Source organism: Sorex araneus, chromosome 4, assembly GCF_027595985.1.
Source record: "Sorex araneus isolate mSorAra2 chromosome 4, mSorAra2.pri, whole genome shotgun sequence".
Taxonomy (NCBI): domain Eukaryota; kingdom Metazoa; phylum Chordata; class Mammalia; order Eulipotyphla; family Soricidae; genus Sorex; species Sorex araneus.
In genome coordinates this window covers 204,238,002-204,265,432 of record NC_073305.1, presented here as the reverse complement: position 1 = coordinate 204,265,432, position 27,431 = coordinate 204,238,002, and the positions used below count along the sequence as shown (strand labels likewise).

General features: G+C 37.9%; 1 protein-coding gene across 1 annotated transcript in view; it reads left to right on the top strand.

Moving 5' to 3' along the window:
* SEPTIN14 (septin 14) overlaps positions 1-23,190 on the top strand; it is a 37,949-nt gene extending 14,759 nt beyond the window's left edge. The window contains exons 4-8 of the mRNA XM_004615970.2: positions 5,231-5,392; positions 13,272-13,368; positions 15,510-15,678; positions 17,548-17,680; positions 23,011-23,190. Of these exons, the coding sequence (XP_004616027.2) occupies positions 5,231-5,392; positions 13,272-13,368; positions 15,510-15,678; positions 17,548-17,680; positions 23,011-23,190 (741 nt within the window). The remainder of the gene's footprint in view (positions 1-5,230; positions 5,393-13,271; positions 13,369-15,509; positions 15,679-17,547; positions 17,681-23,010) is intronic.
* The last annotated feature ends 4,241 nt before the right edge of the window (positions 23,191-27,431 follow it).

Sequence of the window (27,431 nt, the reverse complement as noted above, 5' to 3'; positions counted from 1 at the left end):
TTAAGTAGAGAGTTTAGGGTCTCCTATGTATATAATTATTTCATTTTAAGTTAGTTATAGTTTAACTTAGTTTTATATTTAATCCCTTTGATGTATTTTTCTTATCCAATTGTTGTGAATAGGGCTTCTAAAATTATAATAGTGAAGAAAAAAGACATCCTTGTCTGGTCTCAGAGGTTCATCATCGTGTATGATGTTGGTAGTGGGCCAGTCCCCATCTCAAAAGAACATCAATTGGGCCGGAGCGATAGCACAGCGAGTAGGGCGTTTGCCTTGCACGAGGTCGACCCAGGTTCAATTCCCAGCATCCCATATGGTTCCCTGACCATCGCCAGGGGTAATTCCTGAGTGCAGAGCCAATAATAACCCCTGTGCATCACTGGATGTGACCTAAAAAGCAAAAAAAAAAAAAATCAACTACATTGAGTTGAAGATCTGCTCAAAGGCCTTATTTTAATTTTTTTAATATTCTATATATAAATTCAATTGCACTCTAAAATATTGGGATTCAGACCCCAACACACATTGGTTAGAGCAAAGAAACAACTAGTTCTTAATAGTATTTGATAAGTTTCAACTGTATCTGCTTTCAAGAGAAATTAAAATATAAAATGTGTGGCTGGAGTGATAGCACAGCGGGTAGGGCGTTTGCTTTGCACGCGGCCGACCCGGGTTCGATCCCCGGCATCCCATATGGTCCCCCCAAGCACTGCCAGGAGTAATTCCTGAGTGCAAAGCCAGGAGTAACCCCTGAGCATCGCTGGGTGTGACCCAAAAAGCAAAATAAATAAATAAATAAATAAATAAAATATAAAATGTATTATTTAGGAAATGAGATGAAAATAAAAACATTAAAAGTCAGTTATTTTTTTCTTTGTTTTATATTTTTCTTATTAAATAATTTAGATCATGATCCTTAGCTCAAAGTTAAAAAAATTAAACATAGTACTATAATTTAATTAATGTTTATTGGTATTACCTAGTGTGAAACAAAGATTGTACAATCCCAGCTACTTAACCTATCAGAAATTATGCATAATGTAAATACAACTAAATTAAATATTTATTGAATGCAAATTATATATCTACATTAATACACATTTTAAATATGGAAGAAGCTGTTACTAGATTGTTTTCTGTGCTCAGTCTGATAAAATACATGTAGTAAATTTTATTCAATTAAAGAGATGAAAACTCACAAAATACGTTTACGCAAAGAAGGCACTGAAGGTATTTTGCTATGCATTATTTGAACTGAAAGAAACTTTGGCTTAATGTTATGCCATCAGGTAGATTTTTTTCAAATTTTTTTATTTTAGGCACTGTGTTTTACAATACTGATAGCCATAGGTTTTCATGCATAGCACAAAATGCAACCCACCCTCCCCCGGAGTGTCCATTTCCCATCGCCATTGCCCCCAAGTTACCCCTTACTCTAATGCACCCCCACATCCTTCCTTGTGATAAGCTTCCTACCAAAACCCAGTTCTCAGTTGGGTGTTTTTTATTCTCCTATGTCTCATATATCCCATACATGTGAGATCACTCCGTGTCTGTTGCTCTTCTCTTTAACTTCATTCAGCATGATGCTCTCCAGATCTATCTACATAGCAGCACGTTGCTTGATCTCATCTATTCTTACAGCTGAATGGCATTCCATTCCAAATCTTGACTATTGTGGACAATTCTGCAATGAGTATCAGGGTGTAAATGTCTTTTTGAATAGAGTTTTTGGACTCTTTGGGTAGATACCAAGAAGTGGAATTTCTGGATCATATGACAGATGGATCCCTAGTTTTTTGAAAATCGTTCATATTGTTTTTCAAAAAGGCTGGTCAGTTGACTCAGCAGTGAATGAGGGTCCCATTCCCCTACATCCATACCAACACTTTTTGGTTTTGATTTTTTTTTTTTTTTTGCTTTTTGGGTCACACCTGGTGATGCACAGGGGTCACTCCTGGCTCTGCACTCAGGAATTACCCCTGGCGGTGCTCAGGGGACCATGTGGGATGCTGGGAATCCAACCCAGGTCAGCCGCGTGCAAGGCAAACGCCCTACCCGAGCTGTGCTATCGCTCCAGCCCAACACTTGTTGTTTTTGTTCTTTGTGATGAATCTCACTGGTGTTAAATGATGTCTTGTTGGGACTGGAGTGATAGCACAGCGGACAGGGCATTTGCCTTGCACGCGGCCGATCCGGGTTCGAATCCCAGCATCCCATACGGTCCCTGGAGCACCGCCTGGGATAGTTCCTGAGTGCATGAGCCAGGAATGACTCCTGTGCATTGCCAGGTGTGACCCAAAAAGCAAAAAAAAAAATGATGTCTTGTTATTTTGACTTATATTTCATTAATGATAAGTGATATAGAACATTCTTTCATGTAACTTTTGGTCATCTCTATGTCTTCTTTTTAATGAATGTGTGCATTGCTATGAGCTTCCTCTGAACACAGATTTATTATGTCCCTTATATTCTGGTAGTTCATATCTTTATTCTCATTTGTTTCTGGAAATCTTTTTTATTTCCTCTTTGACCCATTGAGTATTCAGTAGTGAGTTTCATTTCCAAGTGTTTGAGATTAAGATTTATTTTTACAGTTTCTATTTATGATTAACTTCCATTTTCAGCACATTGTGGTCTAAAAAGGTAGTTAATATAATTTTTATACTCCTTCATTTTATGGGGGTATCAATGTTTTGTGAGCCAGCATGTGGTCTATTTGGGAGAATACTCCAGGTGCACTGGGGAAGAATATGTATTCAACTTTTGGGGGAATGAGAAAGATATTTTTGTTAGGCCAATCTTCCATTTCTCCCTTTAAATTCAGTGTTTCTTTGTTTAGTTTTAGTCTAGTTGATTTATGTAGGGATGATAAAGTGTTGCTCAAGTCTATCATTACTGTGTTGCTATCAATATCTTTCTTCAGGTCTATTAGCAGTTGTTTTAAGTATTCTGATGGTCCATCACTAGGTCTAAAAACATTTTGGAGTAAGTTCTTCCTGATGTGTATATCCATGATTATTAAAAAAAAAAAATCCTTAATGTAGGAACACTGGTGGAGGGAAGTTGACACTGGTCATGGGATTGGTGCTGAAATATTATATGCCTAAACCACAACTATTAATAACTTTGTAAAACATGTTTTTAATAAAATTGTAAGAATTACGAAAAAGAACCCCATGACTGTACTTCTGAGGCAGATCTAGACACAGTGACACTGTGTCACTGTATACCTTATGTCTAGATTATACACTGTGACAGTGTATAACTTGTGTCACTCTCCCCAGTGCTCAGACCTGTCCAGGTTCTGCTTTATCTGACCTGTGGACAGGAAGAGATGGTGAGTCCCCGGGTCGTATGTTACTCTCTGCAATAATCAGGATGACTAGGCACTGGTGGGTATGGCATGCTGCTGAATTTTTGGAAAAAGTGAGATTTTAATGTAAAACTAAGAGCTATCTAAATTTCTTACTAAGCACTACATTTAGCAGTCAGAAAAATACAGATCGAATGTTAATTTTATTGGTAAATGTTTTTAATGAGTTATTTCCAAGTAGATGAAACATTACATAAAGGGTTGGGCAAAACTGTGTTTTCACTATCCCCACTTCCATTTTGCTATTTTTCCATAGGTGACTTTTGATTCTGATGTGAGCATTTCAGGAATTGTGGGGAATGAAGCTTACATGTCTTATAATAATTCTTTTGTTGATTATAAATTAATGATTATTTTTATCACTAGAGGATCTGTTTCCCAAAGTTTGCACCAGTATGACTCATTGCATTTATGCTATATACTTTAGTCTACTTTCAATATTATCTGCCTTTTATTTAAGCAATTATTTAAGATTTAAGATTTTAAAAGAAAAGGTTTGAGAAGCTAGATTCAAGTAATGAAGTCTTAGATTTTCAAAAGAAATTCAAGCATAATTTAAGTAATCTAAAAAAAAAAGCATCAAAGTACTGATTTGTACTCATCTGAACTCTACCACTAAAATTAATGATCACTGGTCGGAGGCGTGAAAGGCGAACGCCCTACCAATGTGCTATCGCTCCAGCCCAAAATTGATGATCAATAGATATAATTTAATATGATCTATTAGTTTGATAGTAATAAAACAATTTTATATTTTTAATTGGTATACAATAAGGCTGGAGTGATAGCCCAGCAAGTAGGGCGTTTGCCTTGCACGCGGCAGACCCGGGTTTGATTCCTCTGTCCCTCTCGGAGAGCCTGGCAAGCTACCAAGAGTTATCTCGCCCACATGGCAGAGCCTGGCAAGCTACCCATGGTGTAATCGATATGCCAAAAACAGTAACAAGTCTCACAATGGAGACGTTACTGGTGCCCGCTCGAGCAAATCGATGAGCAACGGGATGACAGAGACAGTGACAGTGATTTCCTACAAGGTTTAATTATTAATATATAAAATCATGGAGATGGGATAGGATCATACTGTTACTGGAAAAAATGTTTATGAGTATAATTTTAACCCAAATATGCAATATGGAAATGACTTTTATAGGGAAATTACTAATTGAATTTGTGATGGATGTGCTAAATACACAAGCACAATTTTAGGAAATGTTAAAAATGTACATGTTGGGCTGGAGCGATAGCACAGTGGGTAGGGCATTTGCCTTGCATGTGGCTGATCCAAGTTCGATTCCCAGCTTCCCATATGGTCCCCTGAGCACCACCAGGAGTAATTCCTGAGTGCATGAACCAGGAGTAACCCCTGTGCATCACCAAAAAAAAAAAAAAGCACGTTATTTAAAGTGTTTTTTGTAAGCTGAGGCAAATATATATGCAAAAACATTGAATTAGAGCAAAGGTTTACGAAAATCAATTAAGGTATCTGATGGCAAAAGTGATACAGAAATATTGGTAGTTGAAGAAAATTTGCTCTATAATTTAGATGAAATAAATCCTCTGACTTTTAATAAGTTAAATTAGTAATAAATTAAGTTCGTTTTCTACTAATATTTTTACTACCTCAAGATATGTAACAACATTTTAAGTGAGAAAAATTTGAGATTCTAAATACAAATTCCTATAAATTAATTAATCTTCAAAGTACTGGTGATTTGGGAAACAATTTTGTAAGGAAGACATGATTACAAGTGTTTAATATACTTATACAATTTTATAGTCAGAAAGTATAAAATTCTGACTAAAAATTTCAGGATTAACAAGTTCTAAATGGTGAGATTTTTTTCTTCTTTATAGGTGAACATTATACCGCTTATTGCCAAAGCAGATACACTTTCTAAAAATGATTTGCAGAAATTTAAGTGCAAGATAATGAGTGAATTAATTAATAATGACATTCAGATATACCAATTCCCTATAGACGATGAAAGTACTGCTCAATTGAACTCCTCTATGAATGTAAGTCTTTACTGAATATCAATTATAGTTCAACATGGGAATAAAATGTAATTTTGTAAGCAACAGTATTAATAACATATTGATACTTGTATCTTTCAGAAATACTAGGTAGCTTACCAAAATCCAGCTGGGGTATGTTTTGTTTTGAAATGTGTTTGCTGAAAATCAAATGTTTTTAAACATTTTGTTAATACAGTTTAAAGATAAATCTGAAGATACTGTATAATTCACCCATTAGATTAGTTTATTTACTTGTAAAACTGAATTTTAGAACATTTTTGTTTAAAAAAAATTCATGCAACCTTTGTTTTTTTTTCTGTCAATGTGTCAACTGTTTTCTTGTTCTAGACATCTCAGTTCCTTAAGATTTTTTTTTGTTAATTAGCTAATTTTTTTTAATTTATTTTTTATTGAGTCACTGTGAGATACATAATATACATAGAAAACACTAATAACTATTGAACGGCTTTAAAAATTAAGTATCAAAAAATAAAAAGTAAATAAATAAAATAATAAAAATTAAGTATCAAGCTCCTTGCTTGAACAAAAGTAGCAAAATCACACAAAATATATTGCACATGCAAACTGGTCAGATGAGAAAGAAATAAAAATCTCATTTACATTGATGACTAAACATCAAATGACTAAGTTCAATCCCCAGCACTGCATATGCTCTCTCCAGCAGCGGTAGGAATGATCCATGAGCACAGAGCCTGGAGTAAGCTCTAAGCTCTGCGCAGTGTTAGGTGTGCCTCCAAGTCAAAAATCCCCCCAAAAAAAGATATTATCTGTGGCTTGGGCCTATAATGAATCTAGGTTTTATCAACTGGTTTGTGCTTATAATATCGAGGTAGTTATTCGGTTCCCATCACTGAATGGTGTTGAATACTTTCTCTGCATATATAGAGATGATCATAAGATTTTTGTATGATTTTTAACATGGTACATCACATTGACTGATTTGTGAATATTTAATCACTCTTGAATTGCTTGGATAAGTCCCACTCAAGGGTTTTTTGAAGGCTCCCTTAGGGTGCAATACTTCCACACTCCTGTTTCTCTGCTCTTGCTAGATATTTTTTTAATTATTATTTATTCCTTTCTTCACCCTTTATTTTACTAGCTAACGTTATTACCTTAATTCAAAAGTTATTTGAATTATTTGAATTATTTTTCTGAGTTTTCTCTTGATTCTGAGTTTCTTCATGAACGTCTTTTGAGTTTTCTATTCGGCCATAATCTTTTATGTCTTTATGTTGGCTTTTGTTGATATTATCATCTTTATGTTGATATTATCATCTTTGGATACTATAGTGCTTAGAGTATAAATTGTCCTGTTAGTATGTTATTCTATCTGGCTTGTTGTATACTCAGAATTATAAACTGTTTTTCATTTTTTAAAAAATAGGTCAGTAATCTAGTTATAACTTTTTCCAGTATATGGTTATGTGGGTTTATTTTTTGGCTATCCAGGGTTGGTGGATGTGATGCTTATTTCTTGGTGACACAGCTTTATTTTTGGCTACCCAGTATTGGTGGGGGAGGAGATGCTTCTTGGAAGGGATATTTAACTGTCAATAATGTGCTTGGAGAGATCTCATTTGTATGCATGACCCTGGTGCATATCTGTCTTCTCTGGGGTTCTGGATCAGAGTTATCTATTGACCCTTATAAACTTAAAAGCTCAAGAAGTGGGGCCGGAGCGATAGCACGGCGGGTAGGGCATTTGCCTTGCACGCGGCCGACCCGGGTTCGATCCCCGGCATCCCATATGGTCCCCCAAGCACTGCCAGGAGTAATTCTTGAGTGCAAAGCCAGGAGTAACCCCTGAGCATCGCTGGGTGTGACCCAAAAAGCAAAAAAAAAAAAAAAAAAAAAAAAAAAAGCTCAAGAAGTTAATCCTTGCTGAAATCTTAGCTTGGGTTGCACCTCTCTTTCTTGATTTAACATTAATTTGAGCTAAGAATGTGAACCGGTGAAACATTTCTTCTATTCCATCTCCACAGTCTTGTCATCACCCCCAGAAAGCCCATCAATGGGTCTTCTCCTAACTTTCATCACGTAGTGTGTGCCCCTGCACAATGTCTAATTAATGTAGTCAGTGTTGATCTTCAAGGTCAGGATCTGTTTCAATTTCATCACTGGCTTGTAAAATTCTCTTAGTGGAGCCTTACTCTTAAATAATTGCTAATTATTCTTATGTGGAGAGCAAAGTAAGGAAAGAGCTACGTTGTCGTGTTGATGACATTACTATCCCCATGTAGTATTCTATAAGGTAAATACATTTTAAATGAGCTTATTCCTGCCATTTTTCAAAAAAATGAAAATACAAACTATTCTCAGGGGATTTTTCTTTTCTCTCTCATTAAAGTCAGGTATAATATGAGAAATACATAGTCTATATAATGTGGTCTTGGGGAAGAAGTTGATATGACTAGCTGTGCCTTTGCCTGTGGTAATGACCTCCAGATTAATTCTACCAGCATCTGAGAGCATAAGGTTTTTTCAAAAGAACTAAGTATGTTTCCTAGATATTTCCAATGTTTATGAGAATATCTCCAGGACACTTTTATCCTGCATACCTATTACCAAGACATTATGCTTTTCTGCCCTGAATTTGATTGTAGAATAACGTATTGTTTCTGTGTGACTGACTTATTTTCATTTTGAATAATGTCAAGGTCTAGCATAATAGAATTTCTGTTTTTAAAGAATAATATTCCATTGTACGTATATACCACATTTTATCCATTTATCCAATGTTTATCCATTTACTCACTGATTAACATTTAAATTTATTGCATGCCTTAAATATTGTACTAATGTTGCAGTTAACAGGAGTGTAGAAATGTTTTTCAAAGAGCTTACCTCAAATGTTTCAATACTTCAAAATAAAATCCTGGAAGGAGGATTGTTATATCATATTTCATTTAAAAATGTTGATTCAAAATCAGTGTAATGGTGAAGATATTTCTATATTTTGTACACCTCTCTGAGGATGAGTAGAAAAGGAATCACTGTATGATCTTTGTGCAAATGTAAATTGATGTGGTCTCTATGAAAAATAGTTAATTGAGCCTCCAGACAATTCTATAAAAATAAAATTACATGACCAAACAAGCCCACTTCTGGGAATATAGCAAAAGGAACCAAGACACTCAAAATTTTAAATTTTATCAGCATCTTCAATGTTCACTGCCGCATTATTTACAATAGTCACAATATGGAAACAACCTTAGTGTTGTCTTTATCAAATGATGAATAAAATGTGATATAGAAATCTTATATGATAAAGATATTTGTCTATATGTATGTCTCTGCTGTTTATCTGTAGTTATACACTATATTATTCAACCATAGGAAGGAAGGAAATCTTGTGATTTGTGTCAGGGTGGATAGCTGTTCTATGTGAAATTAGTCAGATAACAAATGATAAATATAATATCATGTAACATATGTGAAATGTAAAAGAAACTAAAAATGGGCTAGAGAGAAAACTCAAAGGGTTTTGCATGCATATGGGAATCCCGGGTTTGATCCCTAGCACCACACGGTCCCTTACGCACAGCCTCAAGCAATCTTTAAGGCTAGAGCTGGGTTTGGCTCCAAAAATAAAAAACCAACGTAAACCAAAATAAAACATTTGATTTTTTTTTCTTTTTTGGGTGACACCCGGCAATGCACAGGGGTTACTCATGGCTCATACACTCAGGAATTACTCCTGGCAGTGCTCAAGGGACCATAAGGGATGCTGAAAATCGAACACCGGTGTGCCAGGTGCAAGGTGAACGCCCTACCCACTGTGCTAACACTCCAGCCCCCAAAATAAAACATTTGAAGCTCTGAACAAGAGTACCCTGGCATGAATTTAAGAGGAACAACATAAGAATCATCAGAAACCCAGGAAAGTAATTTTGATGAAGAGACATTAATTAAAGAAATCATCACTGAAAAGTTTCCAGAATTGGAGAGCGCATGCACCCAGATTCAAGTGGTCCTAAGTAGCTAAAAGGGATTTAAATAAAAAGACTCAAAGACACATCTGAATCAGAATAACAAAAGCCATATAAAGAGATAAAATACTGAAAGCTGCATGATGAGCAAAGGAAATTACTTAAAAAGGAGTGCCCTTAAAATTTATCAAATGAGACACTGCAGGCCTGAAGACACTTCTAAAGAAATAGATCAGACACTTCTGAAATTTGTATGAAAATTTTCCCACCCCTCATAGACAAAGCAACCCTTGAAAATAGATCAGAGGCATCATTTTCTCCACTTCAAGCTATACTATAAAGTGGCAGTAGAAACAGTGTGGTACTGAATAAGGATAGGCACTCAAATCAATGAAAAATAATTGAAAATCCAGAAAAGAAAAGATATGTGATCAGTTAATCTTTGATAAAGAATAAAAAAATATGAAGTGGAGCAAAGAATGTCTTTTCAAGTGGTGTTGGGAAAACTAGTAGGCTACATGCAAAAACTGAACTCAGATCTCTTTCTAATACCATCATAAAAGTCAAATAAAAATTGATTAAAGACTTTGATATAAAACTTTAATACATAAGATATACATAGAAAAATATAGGGACTGGAGTGATAGAACAGCGGGTAGGGTGTTTGCCTTGCATGTGGTCAACCCAGGTTCGATTCCCAGCATATCATATGGTCCCCTGAGCACTGCCAGGAGTAATTCCTGAGTGGAGAATCAGGAGTAACCCCTGTGCATTGCCAGGAGTGACCCAAAAAGCAAAACATATATATATATATGTTTTATATATATAAATATATATACACACATATATACATATATAAATATATGTACATATATATACATATATATACATACAGGCAGAACTCTTGCTTGACATTGAAGCTAGAGTCATCTTTAAGAATAAAATGCCCCTGGGGCTGGAGCGATAGCACAGCAGGTAGGGCATTTGCCTTGCACTCGGCCGACCCGGGTTCGATTCCCAGCATCCCATATGGTCCCCTGAGCACTGCCAGGGGTGATTCCTGAGTGCAGAGGCAGGAGTAACCCCTGTGCATCGCCAGGTGTGACCCAAAAAGCAAAAAAAAAAAAAAAGAATAAAATGCCCCTGACCAGGCAAGTAGAGGCAAAGATAAACAAATGGGACTGCAATAAATTAAGAAGCTTCTGCACCTCAAAGGAAGCAATGACCAGAGTACAAAAAATGCTCACAGTTTAGAAGAAATTATTTACCCACTTATCTGATAAAGGGCTAATTAATGCCCAAAGTACATAAAGCACTGATACAAGAAATTTAAAAAGTCCAAACCAATTCAAAAATGGGGAGAAGAGATGAACAGAAATTCTCCAAAGAAGAAATACAAATGGCCAAAAGGCATATAAAAGTGCTCTGTATCACTAATCACTATGGAAAGGCAAATCAAAACACCAGTGAGATAACATCACACCCAGAGAGACTAGCAGTCATCACAAAGATCAACAACAAACAACCACTCATGGGGAAGACCAGATCTTTATTCACTACTAGTTGGGGTGTGGACTGGTTCAGCCTTTTTTTGGAAGACAACATGGAATACCCATCCAAATTCAGATGACACTCTTCAAGGACCTAGAAAATCCAGTAATAAATTTTTTGAGGGATCAGAAAAGGCCAAAAATAACCAGTCATATTGAAAAATAATAAATTAGGAGATATTGCATTACCAAATTTGGAACTGTATTATAAATTTATAGTGTGTATTATAAAGCATGGTACTAGAATAAAAATAGGCTCTCCAGGGAACTGGAGTGATAGCACGGCAGGTAGGGCATTCGCTTTGTGCACGGCTGACCTGGGTTCGATTCTCAGCATCCCATATGGTCCCCTGAGCACCGCCAGTAGTAATTTCTGAGTGCAGAACCAGGAGTAACCCTATGCATTGCCAGCTGTGACCCAAAAAGCAAAAAAATAAATAAATAGGCTCTCTGATCTTTGGGTCATAATCAAATAACCAAGGATAAAACCCTATCTATATGGATAGTTAATTTTCAATAAGGTAGCTGAAAACATGAAATGGAGTAGAGATAGCCTCTTCAACGAATGGGGCTGGGAAAACTTCACTGCACTGTAGCACTGTTGTCCTGTTGTTCATTGATTTGCTCTAGTGGACACCAGTAACGTCTCCATTGTGAGACTTGTTACTGTTTTTGGCATATCGAATATGCCATGGGTAGCTTGCCAGGATGGGAAAACTAGAAATTAAAAATTAAATAAAACATTAAGAAAATAAAGGAAAGTAAAATAAATTAAAAGAAAGTAAGAAATTAAAACTGGATCCTTATCTCACAGTTTACACAAAAGTCAATTCGAAGTGGATCAAAAACCTTGAGATTGACTGGAAACTATAAAGTACATTGAGAAAAATATAGGCAGAATTTTCCAATATTTGTGCCTCAAAGGCATCTTCAATAATCTGATACTACTGACAAAAGCGACAAAATTAAACAAATGGGACTATATTAAATTAAAGAGGTTGTGTGTGGCAAAAGAATATATAAAATACTCACAAAGATCAGCAAAAAAATTTTAAAACCCTATTTAATTTTTTTAATTCCCTTTTAAATACCCTATCAAAAATGGGGAGAGGAAATGAATAGACATTTCTCAGAGGGAGACAGGTGATTGGCTAGTAGATATATCACTTACCGCTAAAGGAAATCAAAATCAAGATGACAATGAGATAAAATCACACACCAGTGAGAATGACACATATCAAAAATAGTAGGAACAATCTTTGTTGGTGGGGATGTAGTGAAAAAGGAAATCTCACCCACTGCTGGTGGGAAAGTTGTCTGGTTCAACCCCTGTGGAAACAGTGTATGGAGAGTCCTCAATAAGCTTAGAATTGAGCAGCAATTCCACTTTGGGGCGTGTGCCCGAGGACAAGAAATCATTCCTGCAAAATAATGCACACCACTAGTCATTGCAGCGCTTTGAACGATAACTAAGATATGGAATAAACCTAGGTGTCCAATGACAGGTGAATGGATTATGAAGATGTGGTGTATATATGCACAGTGGAATACTATGCAACTTCAGAGAATGATGAAATCATGCAATTTACTGCAACCTGGTTAGAACTCGAAGACATCATGTTGCATGTAGTAAGATAGAAGAAAAAAGACAAACAAAGGATTGTTTTACCCATCTGTGGTATGTAGAATGATTGGATAAGGAAATGTAAGGTAGTAAGGAGATGACGGCCAGCTCACCCTAGACCCCACAGTTTAGGGAGAAGGAAGAAAACGAAAGAAATCAAAGAAAGAAGAGAGAGGGAAGTATTTGAGGAAAAGGGATCAGGACTTCAGTTACACTGATGATGTGGGAGAGAGATATATATCCAAAGCACAGACTCAACAACACTGAAAACTTGAGATCTAAACTGCAATCACCAAAGTTTGTAAAGTGCCTGTGAACATGGCAGGTGGGGTAGGGAGGGGGGCAATGTAAACTGTGTCCTCTGTCTCTAGTTCTTCCTATGCTGTTGTCACAAGTATAGTGGAACTTGCAGTGGGTTGGTGCCAAAGACATGAAGGACTGTATACAGGCAGGATCCAAAGGCCGTTCAGGAAGTCAGGAATGTAGGTGCAAAGGGATATGCAGAAGGTTGGGACCACAGCCACTGTGACACAACTGGGATTGGCATCACTGGGTGTTGAGGCTGCAGACATGCCGGCCTTATTAAGAACAAGTCTTGATTAGAGTCAAGACATGCCATAGAAAGCTGTATGCATTGAAGATACAGGATAAGTGTATTATGATATTTGCATTATGATACTCTTATCTGAAGATTGAATAATGAGCTGTATTTTTTACAAGGAAAAATGATTGATACTGTTCTTATTTTATAGGGGTACTTACCTTTTGCTGTAGTCGGGAGTATGGATGAAGTGAAAGTTGGAAAAAGAATAGTCAGAGGTCGTCAGTACCCTTGGGGAGTTTTACAAGGTAAATACAATGAAACTGTGCAGGGTTGTTTTGAAATTATTTTAATGTACATATTAATATTTATTTTAGCAATAACTAACTTGGGTAACTTGATAAATAGTAAAATCACATATCCTATTGTATTTAAACGGTGTACATTCTATGATTTATTCTTATAGTTTTCTGGATGATACTTTTTTTTTTTTTTGCTTTTTGGGTCACACCCGGTGATGCACAGGGGTTACTCCTGGCTCTTCACTATGGAATTACTCCTGGCGGTGCTCAGGGGACCATATGGGATGCTGGGATTCGAACCCGGGTCAGCCGCGTGCAAGGCACACGCCCTCCCCGCTGTGCTATTGCTCCAGCCCCTCTGGATGATACTTTTGAAAGAAAAATCCATAGAGCTTCCTCATTTATTCTATTATGTCTCCCGCATACTTTTTATGCATAAACTATCATATTTAGAATGCTGGTAAATGCTTTGAGTAAAGTACTTTTTAAAAAACAGATGGATTAAAAAGTATTGTTTTAATCACATTACATGAATGTTTGTAAAATATATTTAACATGTTTCTAGAAAAAGAAGGATGTCAAATAAGGATAGTTATGGATAAATTATATCTGGGTATTAATATTACTTAATTTCTACATGGGTCTGGTTCATCTGTTCAAATGAGTTATTAAGGATTAGATTCTCTCTGCCTGTAACAGTTTAAAAATTTTTATAGTTATTTTTCTCTTCTTTGGGGGGCATCATATTAGCAGGTTTTAGGGGCTACTCTTGATTCTGTACATCGAAGCCACTGTAAGTGGTGCTTGGGATAGAATTGGGGTCAGACATATGTCAGCAGGACACTTCTACTATTTCTCTGGCCCCAGATATTTTTAACAACAGTTTTACATATCACTGTTTTATACTTAAAATGCATTAGAGGGGCTGGAGCGAGAGCACAGCAGGAAAGGCATTTGCCTTCCATGAAGCCGACCCAGGTTCAATTCCCAGCATCCCATATGGTCCCTCAAGCACTGCCAGGAGTAATTCCTGAGTGCAGAGCCAGGAGTAACCCCTGAGCATCACTGGGTGTGACCCAAAAAGAAAAAAAAATGCATTAGAAATTTGGCTTGTCCTAGAGCTGTACTGGGAGTGCTAGTACATGATGACTACTACTGGCTTGGTGCTTGGAGGTCATTACCAGCACTGCTTGGGGTGACCATGTGGTGTCAGGGATTGAATCCAGGCTCTGAATGCAGATTATGCACCCTATAATCCTTTGAGTTATCTCCCCTACAACAATATATTAGAAAACTTTTTAATTCATGGAACATAATTTAAACTATACATTTTAATGAATATTAAATTTAGTTACAATATCAGACATAGCACTGTATAACACTGTTATCCCATTGTTCACCCATTTGCTCGAGCAAGCACCGATAACGTCTCCATTGTGAGACTTGTTACTGTTTTTGGCATATCAAATACACCACGGGTAGCTTGCCAGGCTCTGCCGTACGGGCGGGATACTCTCAGTAGCTTGCCTGGCTCTCCAAGAGGGATGGAGCAATCGAACCCACGGCCGCGTGCAAGGCAAATGCCCTACCTGATGTGCTATATGCATAACATATTGTGCATAATATATGACAGGCACAGGAGAGAACCATGTGAGATTTTTAATTGACTTTAAATATTCACTAATTTAGTTTTAGGAATGTGATATATACATAAAATTTGATAACAAAGCTATCCATAATTATTAAGACTTTATATTTACAAGTTTTATGGAATTGTTTACTTCAGTGAAATTCTATTGCATATTTGATCTATATCTGTGAAATGTGCTGAAATAATTTTATAAAATGCTAACATAATTATCTGTGTCATATGTTATCCCAACATGTTATTTCACTTTTGTCTATTATTAAAGCAAATTTTCTAGTCTATCAATATTCTATTTAAAATTGATTTTACCATGTAACCTTATTTTCATGGTGAAAAGAATTATAGCTACTCATCAGAATAATACTTTGTTATTATATAATAGCCAAATTATATACTTATACATTTATATAAATTATTCTTCTCACATTAATTTAATTTGAAAATACTTATTGAATGCTAGAACTTACTAATAAGTTCTCTGGTTTAATTTTCTGCCTAGTGGAAAACGAAAATCACTGTGACTTTGTTAAGCTTCGGGATATGCTTCTTTGTACAAATATGGAAGACTTGAAGGAACAGACTCACATTAGACATTATGAACTCTATCGGTACTACAAATTGCAGGAAATGGGTTTTGCTGAAGTGGGCCCAGACAACCAGCCAGTTAGGTAAGTGGTGATCTTGCAAGCATCCATTTCTCTGCATTTGTAAACACTATGGAAGCAAATAGAAAAGTCCCCTTAGTCGTTTGGAAGTGAGAATAACTATACTTCTTAAATAATAAGTGGGAAATCTTAAATTTTGGGTTCTTAAAATTATCTTCAGACTTATATGGAAAAAGTTAGTAATATGAATATAAGACAACATAATGTTTATTATATGCTGAAATACGTGTGTCAAACAAATGAATATGCTAAATTGTGTACTGTGAAGAAATATGTTTAACATTTTGTATATTCTTATTTTTATCTTGTTTCCAATCAATGCTCATAGGACCAGTGGTGGTTTTTTTTTCTTTTTTGGGTCATACCCAGCGATGCTCAGGGGTTACTCCTAGCTCTGCACTCAGGAACTACTCCTGGTGGTGTTTGGGGGACCATATGGGATGCCGGGGATCGAACCCCTAGGTCTGCCGCATGAAGGCAAATGCCCTACCGCTGTACTACCAGCCCCCAGTGGTGATTTTTGGTGTTATTCAGCTCAGTAGGAGAGATGGCTCAATGTTTAATGAAGCATCTCATAATCTATGATTTTTAAAGTCTGTTAGGATCACAGCAGGCAGTGATGAGGGTGCAGAGATCAAACTCTGGCTCAGGCACTCGCAAGGCATGTGCTCTAGCATGTTGGGCTACCTCCCTGGTTACTTTTATTATATTGTAAATGGATATGTATGTATCAGAAAGTGATGAGAAAATATTAGCAGATAGAAAAAAGTTGGAAGGTATCTTAAGAACCATTATTTGGTAGGAGAAAAGTAAAAGTTTCAGTGCAACGTATGGTCGCTGTATTAAAATGGAATGAAGGTGGGGGTGGCAGGAGGGAAACTGGGGACACTGGTGCTGGGAAATGTACACTGGTAGAGGGATGGGTGCTGGAACACTGTATGGCTGAAACCTAATCATGAACAGCTTTGTAGGGGTCTATCTTACAGTGATTCGATTAAAAACTCTATTTAAAAAAATAAATAGTGTAATGATTTGTATTGCAAAAGTGTGACAGTTCCTGTATCCAGTTATATCAGCTATGATTCTTTGAAGTCAATCTAAAATGAATCTGTCTTACTTAAATCATATATTGCAGGAATAGGAAATCACTGAGGGTTAGAGCAATAGCACAGTGGGTAGGGCATTTGTTTGCTTTGCACACGCCCGACCCGGGTTTGATTCCTCTGCCCCCTCTTGGAGAGCCCAGCAAGCTACCGAGAGTATCTCACCCGCATGGCAGAGCCTGGCAAACTACCCGTGGCATATTCGATATGCCAAAAACAGTAACAACAAGTCTCACAATGGAGATGTTACTGGTGCCCACGCAAGCAAATTAATGAGCAACTGGATGACAGTAATACAGGAATCACTGATAAAAGTGCTTCAAGAGTGGGGCTGGAGTGATAGTACAGTGGGTAGGGCATTTGCCTTGCACATGGCCAACCCGGGTTCGATTCCCAGCATCCCATATGGTCCCACAAGCACTGCCAGGAGTGATTCCTGAGTGCAGAGCCAGGTGTTAGCCCTGAGCATCCCTGGGTGTAACCCAAAAAGCCAAAAAAAAAAAGTGCTTCAAGAGTCTAGAACTCATAATACGTACACATATTAATTATTGTGCTCTAATTTTATACTTTTGTGTAGAATTTCTAATTTTGTACATACGAAAATATTGTAAGTGTACTTATATTGTATCACTTGTCATCCCATTGATCCTAGATTTGTTCGAGCAAGTGCCACTTATTTGTACTTAACAGAAATGCTTAACAGAAATGCTTATTTGTACATTCTTATTTATGAGGCTTTTAATGTGAAAATAACAAAATTCCTTCTTAGTTTTCAAGAAATATATGAAGCCAAAAGGCAGGAGTTCTTGGATCAATGTATGAGCGAAGAAGATGAGTTGAAACAAAAGTTCATGCAGAGAATAAAGGAAAAAGAAACAACTTTTAAAGAAGCTGAAAAAGAGGCAAGTACTGCTGCTTTGCTATATTTTTTAGTATAAGCCCACACTCCACAGAGATAGAGGATGTTAGACTATTTCTAGTGATGTTGGGCCTGGTGCTTTGGACCTTATGAAACAGGTACTTTTGGACCCAGGAATGTTTGCCACATCCAGTGATGCTTAGAGGACCACAAAGTTACATTGTATAGTGCATGATGGATGGAGTAGGGAGGAGGGGGTATGTGTCACTTGGGACAAAAGTCAAGAGTTGCACATCTTCTCCCCAGTGCCCAATTTTAATTCAATTTTAGGTGTTCTATTAATTTATGGGTTTACTTTCAAAGTTTAGTTACTAGTTTTAGATAATGTTTCTTACTCTTCCAAAATCATTGCATTCACATAGGTTTTTGGAAAAAGCTATCATTGAAAAATTAAAAACCCTATCAAGTATGAAAAGATATTTTTACATCATTGTATGACAAACAATTGTTTTTCAAAATATATGAAGACTTATAAACCTCAACAGCAAAAATTAAGAGCATGATCAAATGGGCAGATAATGTATGTATTCAATTTGTGTATTGAATGCAAATATGTATTAAAATAAAATAGGCACATGATAAGAGGCCCAGAGAAAGAGTACAGAAGTTGGGGCTGGAGTGATAGCACAGAAGGTAGAGCATTTGCCTTGCATGTGGCCGGCCCAGGTTCAATTCCCAGCATCCCATATGGTCCCCTGAGCACCGCCAGGAGTAATTCCTGAGTGTATGAGCCAGGAGTAACTCCTGAGCATCGCTTGGTACGACCCAAAAAACAAACAAACAAAAAAAGAGTACAGAAGTTACCGTTGGATCCCAGGCATGCTTACGGGCTCCTGAAGACCAACATAAGTGACACCTGAGCAAAGAGCTGGAAGAAAACCCTGAAAGTCACTGTGTGAGGTGCACCCCCAACCAAATTGATTATTTTTAAAAAAGGAATTTTTCATCTCTATTATAAGATAGATTTCATGTAGATGAAAACAAAATGATATATCATCTAGGACCTGAAAAAATGACCTTTATCCCAAACACAGAAACAAAAAAGTGTTGAAAAGGTAACCTTAGTACACTATTTACACTAAAAATGAAAATTCTTCATCATCATCATTGTCATCATCCTGTTGATCATTGATTTTCTTGAGCAGTCTCAGTAATGTCTCCATTCATCCTAGCCCTGAGACTTTAGAAGCCTCTCTTTACTCATCCTTCCCAATGGTGCCGCATTGGAGGCTCTTTCAGGGTCAGAGAAATGAGACCCATCATTGTTACTGGTTTTGGCATATGAATATACCACGGGGAGTTTGCCAGGCTCTCCTATGCGGGCAGGAAACTCTTGGTAGCTTGCCAGGTTCTCCGAGAGGGAGAAAAATGCAAATTGCTGTAACTAATATAGAGATCTTAGAACAAGTGTGTGACACCTCTTCCCAGGGTGGGGTGGGGTGAAGGTAGTGGTTGTAGGTTCAGGTGCAATGGGGTCAGTGAATAAAACTCAGAGATAAGTGGAAGCATAAAGAAAAAGAAGAAAACAATTTTTTGGAATACTTCATATTTGTTTCATCCTATTGTATAACATAGAATTAAAGTCACTGAAGAAGATATAATTCCAGAGGACACACAGTAAAGTTTTATCTGAAAAAGATGGTAGGTCAAGTAAGTTTGGGAATCTCTGTTTTAGACTATAAGACAAAGTTAGTGGTTAACAGAATACTGGGGGAAGTTAATTGAGGATATTGGGTCAATTGTATGGTTAAATTTCAATTAGACATTTACATTTTTATTTTTAAAATTTATTTATTTTTTTAATTAATGAGTCACCATGAGGGTATAGTTACAAATTTACCCATCTTCGTGCTTGTTTCCGTCATACAATGTTCGAGAACCCATCCTTTCACCAGTGTCCTTTCTCCACCACCAGTGAACCCAGTATCCCTCCCACCCTCCAATCCCGTTCCCCCCAGTTAGACATTTATTGTGGATATAATAGAATATATCATCATCATCATCATCATCATCCTGTTGATCGTTGATTTTCTTGAATGGTCTCAGTATCGTCTCCATTCGTCCGAGCCCTGAGATTTTAGCAGCCTCTCTTTACTCATCCTTCCCAACAGTGCCGCATTGGAGGCTCTTTCAGGGTCAGGGAATGAGACCCACCATTGTCACTGGTTTTGGCATGTGAATACACCATGGGGAGCTTACCAGGCTCTTCCATGCAGGCAGGAAACTCTCGGTAGCTTGCCAGGTTCTCCAAAGGGGAGAATTAGGCTATAAAATGTTGCGTGGCCACTTTGCTTTTGGGAGCTTGGTTTTATAGTCTCTGGATGTTGGCCATTGATGGGATTACACGGTGCCAGGAGGAGTTTCTGAGTGTGACCCCGTAGCTACTGGAAAATGGGGGATCTGGGCGAAAGAGGCCCAGTCCAGATCCGAGCAGGCTTGGAGAACTCAGCTCTGGGTCCCACACACCTGGTTTCCTCTGCCAGTTCCTTCATGCATGAGGCTCGTCCAAACATGTGGAGAGGGGCCTTGAGCATGGCTGTGGCTGGGTTCCAGAGGTTTTCGGCTTCCAGTGCGCTGTTCGGGGTGGGGAGGGAAACTCAACCCACACCCTCTGAGGGGCCCCGGTGAAGACAGCCAGGCGCGGGGGCAAGAGACTCTGCAACAGAATATACACAGATGTTAATATTTAGTGATTCCTAACTAAAACATATTATAATCAGTGCAACTTCAATAATTCATTGTGTTCTCTTCAGAGAATTATCTACCTGCATAGCTTATCCTTTTACCAATTTATAATTATTTATATACTAAAGAGAAAACTAGTTTGTTTTTTAAATACTTGAAGTACATATAGTGTTTATCAATATTATAGTGTTTATCAAGACCTTAATTGTTTTGCACACACACATGTTCCCTGGGGGTCATCTGCTGGCTGAGAGTGCTTAGTTTGTTGTTTTAACACCAGAAGTTCCAAGGAAGAGAACTGTAGAGAGTATACTCCACACATCTTGGTAGCTTTGATGTTTTTTGTTGCACTTGAGTCATTATCCCTGGATCCTGGTTCAGACTTCCATCCTGAGATTCTGTATATGTAATATAAAATTCTCATACGCATTGTCTAGATGGGCACTATTAAGATAGAACTGGAAGATGTGGCACTGTAGCACTGTCATCCTGTTGTTCATCAATTTGCTTGAGTGGGCACCAGTAATGTCTCCATTGTGAGACTTGTTGTTATTATTTTTGGCATATTGAATATGCCATGGGTAGCTTGCCAGGCTCTGCCATGTGGACAGGATACTCTCGGTAGCTTGCTGGGCTCTCTGAGAGGGGCAGAGAATCAAACCTGGGCCGGCCACATGCAAGGCAAACGCCCTACCCGCTGTGCTATCGCTCCATTCCAGAACTGGAAAATATCATGTTAAATTAAGTAAGCCAGAAGAAGAAGGATAAATGGGATGATATCACTTATATGTGGTATTTATAATAACTGAGTGAGGAAATGCAAAGGTATAAAGGGAGGATGTCCAGATCACCCTTAGCCCCAGAGTATAGGAAAAAGGAAAGAAATAGAGTGGAGGGGAGGGGCTGGAGTGATAGCACAGCGGGTAGGGTGACCTGGGTTCGATTCCCAGCATCCCATATGGTCCCCTGAGCGCCTCAGGAGTGATTCCTGAGTGCAGAGCCAGGAGTCAACCCTGAGCATCGCCAGGTGTGATCCAAAAAGCAAAAAAAAAAAAAAAAAAATAGAGTGGAGGGGAGAAGGAGAAGAGGCAGATGAGAAACAGCGAGGGGGGCAGGAGTCAACCACTTGATATATATTCAGGTACACTGGTAGTGTTAAGGAATGAGAGAACTAAATATCGAAATCACAGAGTCATCAACACTGAAGTAATGAAACCCAAACTTTAACAACTGAGCTTTAAAAGATGCCTGCGGGGAAGGGAGGCTATGAGGGCAGGATGGGGGAATATTGGTGGAGGGAAGTTGACGCCGGTAGTAGGCTCAAGTGCTGGAGCATCGTCCAGCTAAAACTCAGCTATGAATAACTTTGCAAGTGATGGTTCTTTAATCATCAATGACTATAAATATATAGTCATTCACTCTATTTTTTAGATTGGTAAATTCAGCCTATTATTATTTATGCTAATTATTAACATATAGAAATTGCAATCTATTGGTTGTAGATTAGCTTGTATTTCCTTTTTTTCCCCATGTTTTTGTTGCTATTTGCTTCTATGTCCATTTTCATTTAAATATATCTTCCTCGGGGCTGGAGCAATAGCACAGCGGGTAGGGCGCTTGCCTTGCACACAGCCTACCCAGGCTGACCCAGGTACAATTCCCAGCATCCCATATGGTCCCCTGAGCACCGCCAGGAGTAATTCCTGAGTGCAGAGCCAGGAGTAACCCCTGTGCATCGCCAGGTGTGACCCAAAAAGCAAAAAATAAATAAATATATATATATATATATATATATATATCTTCCTGGGGCTAGAGGGATAGCACAGCGGGTAGGGCCTTTGCCCTGCACGTGCCCAACCTGGGTTTAATTCTCAGCATTCCGTATAGTCCCCCAGCAGAGCATTGCCAGGAGTAATTCCTGAATGCAGAGCCAGGAGTAACCCTTGTGCATCACCAGGTGTGACCCATAAAGCAAATATATATATATACATATATATATATATATATTTCCTATTTACCTTAGTCTCTCCATTGATCATTATTTAATTTAAATGTTACTTATCAAGATTTTTTATTGCAATGCTGGGAATGCAAAACTGGTAATGCTTGAGGATCACCTGTGGTACTGATTGGGGACAGCACCGATCACCACTTGGGGGTTGCACAGTGCTCTTACACCCAGTGTCTTTTGTTACTGTAGCATCAGTACTGGTGGTGCTGAGAATTGAACCCAGGACTCACACATGCAAAACTTATGCTTTACCACTTGAACTATATTCCCAGCTCAGATTTTTTTGTTTTGTGATTACCTTCATCATTGTATAAAACGGTATTAAAGAGGTATTTTTTAGAACTAGTATTTTGACTCATAATTATTTAACTATATTAATTCTGACCTTTGCTTTCTATCCATTATGTTCTATTATTTCATATCACTATTTTTTCTGTTTCTGCATTACTATTTATCCCTTATAAAATTTTTTGTTCTTTTGTTGTTTTACATATAGAAGAACTCCATTCAGTATTTCTTATTTGATAGTCCATGTCGGTTGGCTAAATAAAAACCAACATATTCCTAGGGATGTGTCATTTCATTGTTTTTGAGTCACAATCACATTTGTTTTATAGCTACAGGATAAGTTTGAACATCTTAGAAAAATCCAACAAGAGAAGACAATGAAACTTGAAGAAGAGAGAAGACAATTGGAAGAAGAAATAATAGAATTTTATAAAATGAAGACAGCCTCTGAAACACTGCAAACTCAGATCGGCGTCAATATGAAAAAGGACAAAGATCGTAAGAAATAGTCTTCTTTTATCAATTTCCATGTAAAGCCCTATAACTCTTGGATGTATCTTCCTGAAAACTCATCTTTATAGCACTTAATTTTCTTGAGCTTTACAAAATTTAAGTATTATTATCATTTATTTAGCCTAATTGGAATAGTAAATTCCCTGTAAGAGTACCTTGTTAATCTAACTAATGGTATAGTCTCAATATTTACCAAAAAATCTGCTCTCAATCACTGTATCACTGTCATCCCATTGTTCATCGATTTACTCGAGCGGGCACCAGTAACATCTCTATTATACTCAGCCCTGAGATTTTAGCAGCCTCTCCTTACTCATCTTTCCCAACAATTGGAGGCTCTTACAGGGTCAGGGGAATGAGACCTATTGTTACTGTTTTGGGCATATCGAATACACCACGGGTAGCTTGCTAGGCTCTGCCGTGCAGGCGGGATACTCTCGGTAGCTTGGCGGGCTCTCCGAGTGGTATGTATACCTGTTATGTATTTTGGATATGAATATGCCACGGGGAGTTTACCAGACTCTCCCAAGTGGGAAATAGACTTTCGGTAGCTTGCCAGATTCTCTAAGAGGGAGAACTAGGCTATTAGATATTAGATGTGGCCTCGTGCTTCCGGGAACTTAGTTTTATAGTCTCTGGATGTTGGCCATTGATGGGATTACATGGCACCAGGGGCAGTCTCTGGGTGTGACTGCCTAGCTACTGGAAAATGGGGGATCTGGGTGGAAGAGGCCCAGTCCCGATTCAAGCACCCTTGGAGATCTCAGCCCCGGGTCCCACACACCTGGGTTCCTCTGCCGGCTCCCCCATGCGTGAGGCTCGTCCAAATGTGTGGAGAGTGGCCTGAGCATGGCCATGGCTCTCAATATTTTTCCAACAGAAAAAAACAAACATACAGAGTAGTAAGATGTGTTTATTATCAATGGTAATTATTTATAATCTTCCTTGTGGTTCCAGTGCACAAGTATGATTATTTATTTTCATATATAAATAGATGCTGGGGCTTTGTTTGGGAAGTTTAGGAATAAAATATTGTTACAAAAAGCTATTTTAAAGCCAATTTTTTATATCAAACTTGACATAATTTTTTAGAAATATTTTTACAATAAATTATCAAGTTCTTAATTAGAATGACTGTTTTTATGCCAGGCTTTGCAAATCTAATAAAATAAAAGTGTCAGAAGCTAGAAGAGAGAACAGAGGGAAAAGATGTGGTAGTGTGGGAAACAGTCCCCGTAATAAAAACCCCAAGGTTGGGTAGGTTTTTTAAGTGCAACAAGCTTAGTTTAGTGTAGACCATGAGGCTGCAAATGTTCATCCAGGCAGGAATAGAACAAAACAAGTTTAAGCTAGTTTAGACAATGAAGGCTACAAATGTGTGCCCAGGCAAGGATAGAATAGGGATTTATCTTGCTTTTATAGCATGTCCTTATTATTATTATTTATTATAAAATGATTCTTTGTGCAATATTAACATTAAGTAATTTAAGAACTCTTTATTTAAACTATTAGTTAAGAGTAGAATGTAAATAATAGACTTTATGATACTTGGAACACTGTCACTGTCACTGTCATTCGTTGCTCATCGATTTGTTCGAGTGGGCACCAGTAATGTCTCTCATTGTGAGACTTATTGTTACTGTTTTTGGCATATCCAATATGCCACGGGTAGCTTGCCAGGCTCTGCCGTGCCGGCTCGATACTCTCGGTAGCTTGCCGGGCTCTCCGAGAGGGACGGAGGAATCAAACACAGGTCAGCTGCTTGAAAGGCCAACACCCTACCTCTGTGCTATCACTCCAGCCCACTTGGAACACTTGGAACACAATAGAAATAAATCAATTTCTATCTTAACTGTATAAAGAACATTTTATAATCAATGACCCAACAAACTATTAGAACAATGAAAATAATTAGAATTAATTCCTTTACAGAGGAGGAAATGCAAAGTATTATTATTGATAATAATGAATAAGTACTCAGTCACAGTAATAACTAAGGGAATACAAATTAAAATACAATAATATTTTTATGTTCACTAGGCTAGGAAATTATTCAAGCTTGAACAAAAAAATTTTCAATAATCAAAGCAATGAGGAGTTGATATATGTTTATTTAAATGTAAATTAAACTAACCAGTCTAAAATATAGCTACCAGAATATAAATAAGACTTATGATAGCGACTTTGTACTTTGTTTCTAGTTCTGACTAGAAACCTCCAAGTATCCATAAACAAAGGAATCAATGAATTTTGATCTATGACATATTAAAAAACAGTTTAATAAAATTAATTATAACTATATAAAAAGTAAGAATAATTTCAATATAATTCCATTTCTATGGGTTGGAGCAATAGCACAGTGGGTAGGACGTTTGCCTTGCACACGGCTGACCCAGGTACAATTCCTCTGCCTCTCTCAGAGAGCCCAGAAAGCTACCGAGAGTATCTCACCCACATGGCAGAGCCTGGCAAGCTACCCGTGGTGTATTCAATATGCCAAAAATAGTAACAAATCTCACAATGGAGATGTTACTGGTGCCCGCTCAAGCAAAACAATGAGCAACAAGATTGCAGTGATAATTCCATTTCTATATGGTTAAACTATAAAGGTACTTGCTGATTGTTTATCACCCTTTGGTCATAGCCATGTAACTATCCCAGCCTTTGCTTTTAATGTACCTGTTAACTTTTGATGTATGTATTAAAATCTTTATTTATTTATTTTTGCTATACCTGGCTGTACACAGGGCTTACTCTTGGCTCTACTCCTGACTAGGGGTCAGGCTCAGGGGAATATTTTGGTGCCAGGATCAATTGATTTAAACTGTCTTTAATATACCTGTCAACTTCAAGGCACACATGTCGGGAGCCAGGGCGGGAAGCTATATTATACTGAGTAAATGGCCAGCCTGTAATCTCACCCCTGGATGTTCAGGCGACCCTAACACTTGGACAATCCTCGTGTGTTGTTTGATTTATTCTCTGTGACTCCTATATATTTGGGGCTGTATTTGGTAGCAACGATGACGTCAACATGATCAAAGAACATGAAACAAACAAAACAGAGAAGCAACCCATCAAATTGTTTAAAAGGGCAAAGTTCAAGGCTAACCACCTCATAGAAGACATCTCTTGGTGAGAAAGCAAAACTACTTATTACAAAATTTGTACCTAGTGGGAGCAAGAAATTAGAAAAGTAGCAAAACAATTATATTTTAGTGCGACTGGAGCGATAGCACTGTGGGTAGGGCATTCGCCTTGCACGCGGCCAACCTGGGTTAGATTCCTCCGCCCCTCTCTGAGAGCCAGGCAAGCTACCGAGAGTATCTCGCCTGCATAGCAGGGCCTGGCAAGCTCCCAGTGGCATATTCGATATGCCAAAAACAGTAACAACAAGTCTCAAGATGGAGACGTTACTGGTGCCCACTCGAGCAAATCGATGAGCAATGGGATGACAGTGACAGTGATTTTAGTGTGTCAGACTCTTGGCACCACTGCCAGTGCCAATATTCAGACTATAGACATACTAAAGTTACCATCATCTGTTCAACAGCACTTCCCTTGGTTTTCAGATTATGGAAACTTTGATATTCAAATATGGGAAAGAAGTGGGTGTGTTTTAAATGAAAGACATTTTCCACACAGGAGAAGTTCCCCTGAAGTTGTACTAATTTGGTCCATAGTATGTTCAATAGATGGGTCAAACAGGTGAAAGTGAGGAAGCCATGATAATGAGTGCCCGAGAACAGATGACTGGCTAAAGAAACTTTGGTACATCTACACAATGGAATACTATGCAGCTGTTAGAAAAGATGAAGTCATGAAATTTGCATATAGGTGGATCAACATGGAAAGTATCATGTTAAGTGAAACGAGTCAGAAAGAGAGGGACAGACATAGAAATATTGCACTCATTTGTGGAGTATAAAGTAACAGAATGGGAGACTAACACCCAAGAATAATAGAGATAAGGACCAGGAGAACTACTCCACAGCTTAGAAGCAGGCCTCGAATGCTGGGAGAAAAGACAGCTCAGAAAGAGAAGGGACCACCAAGTAAAGGGTACTAGAAGGGCCTGCTCGGAATGGGAGATGTGGGCTGAAAGTAGACTATAGACCGAACGTGATGGCCACTCAATACCTCTATTGCAAACCACAACGCCCAAAAGGAGAGAGAGAGAGAGAGAGAGAGAGAGAGAGAGAGAGAGAGAGAGAGAGAGAGAGAGAGAGCGCAAAAC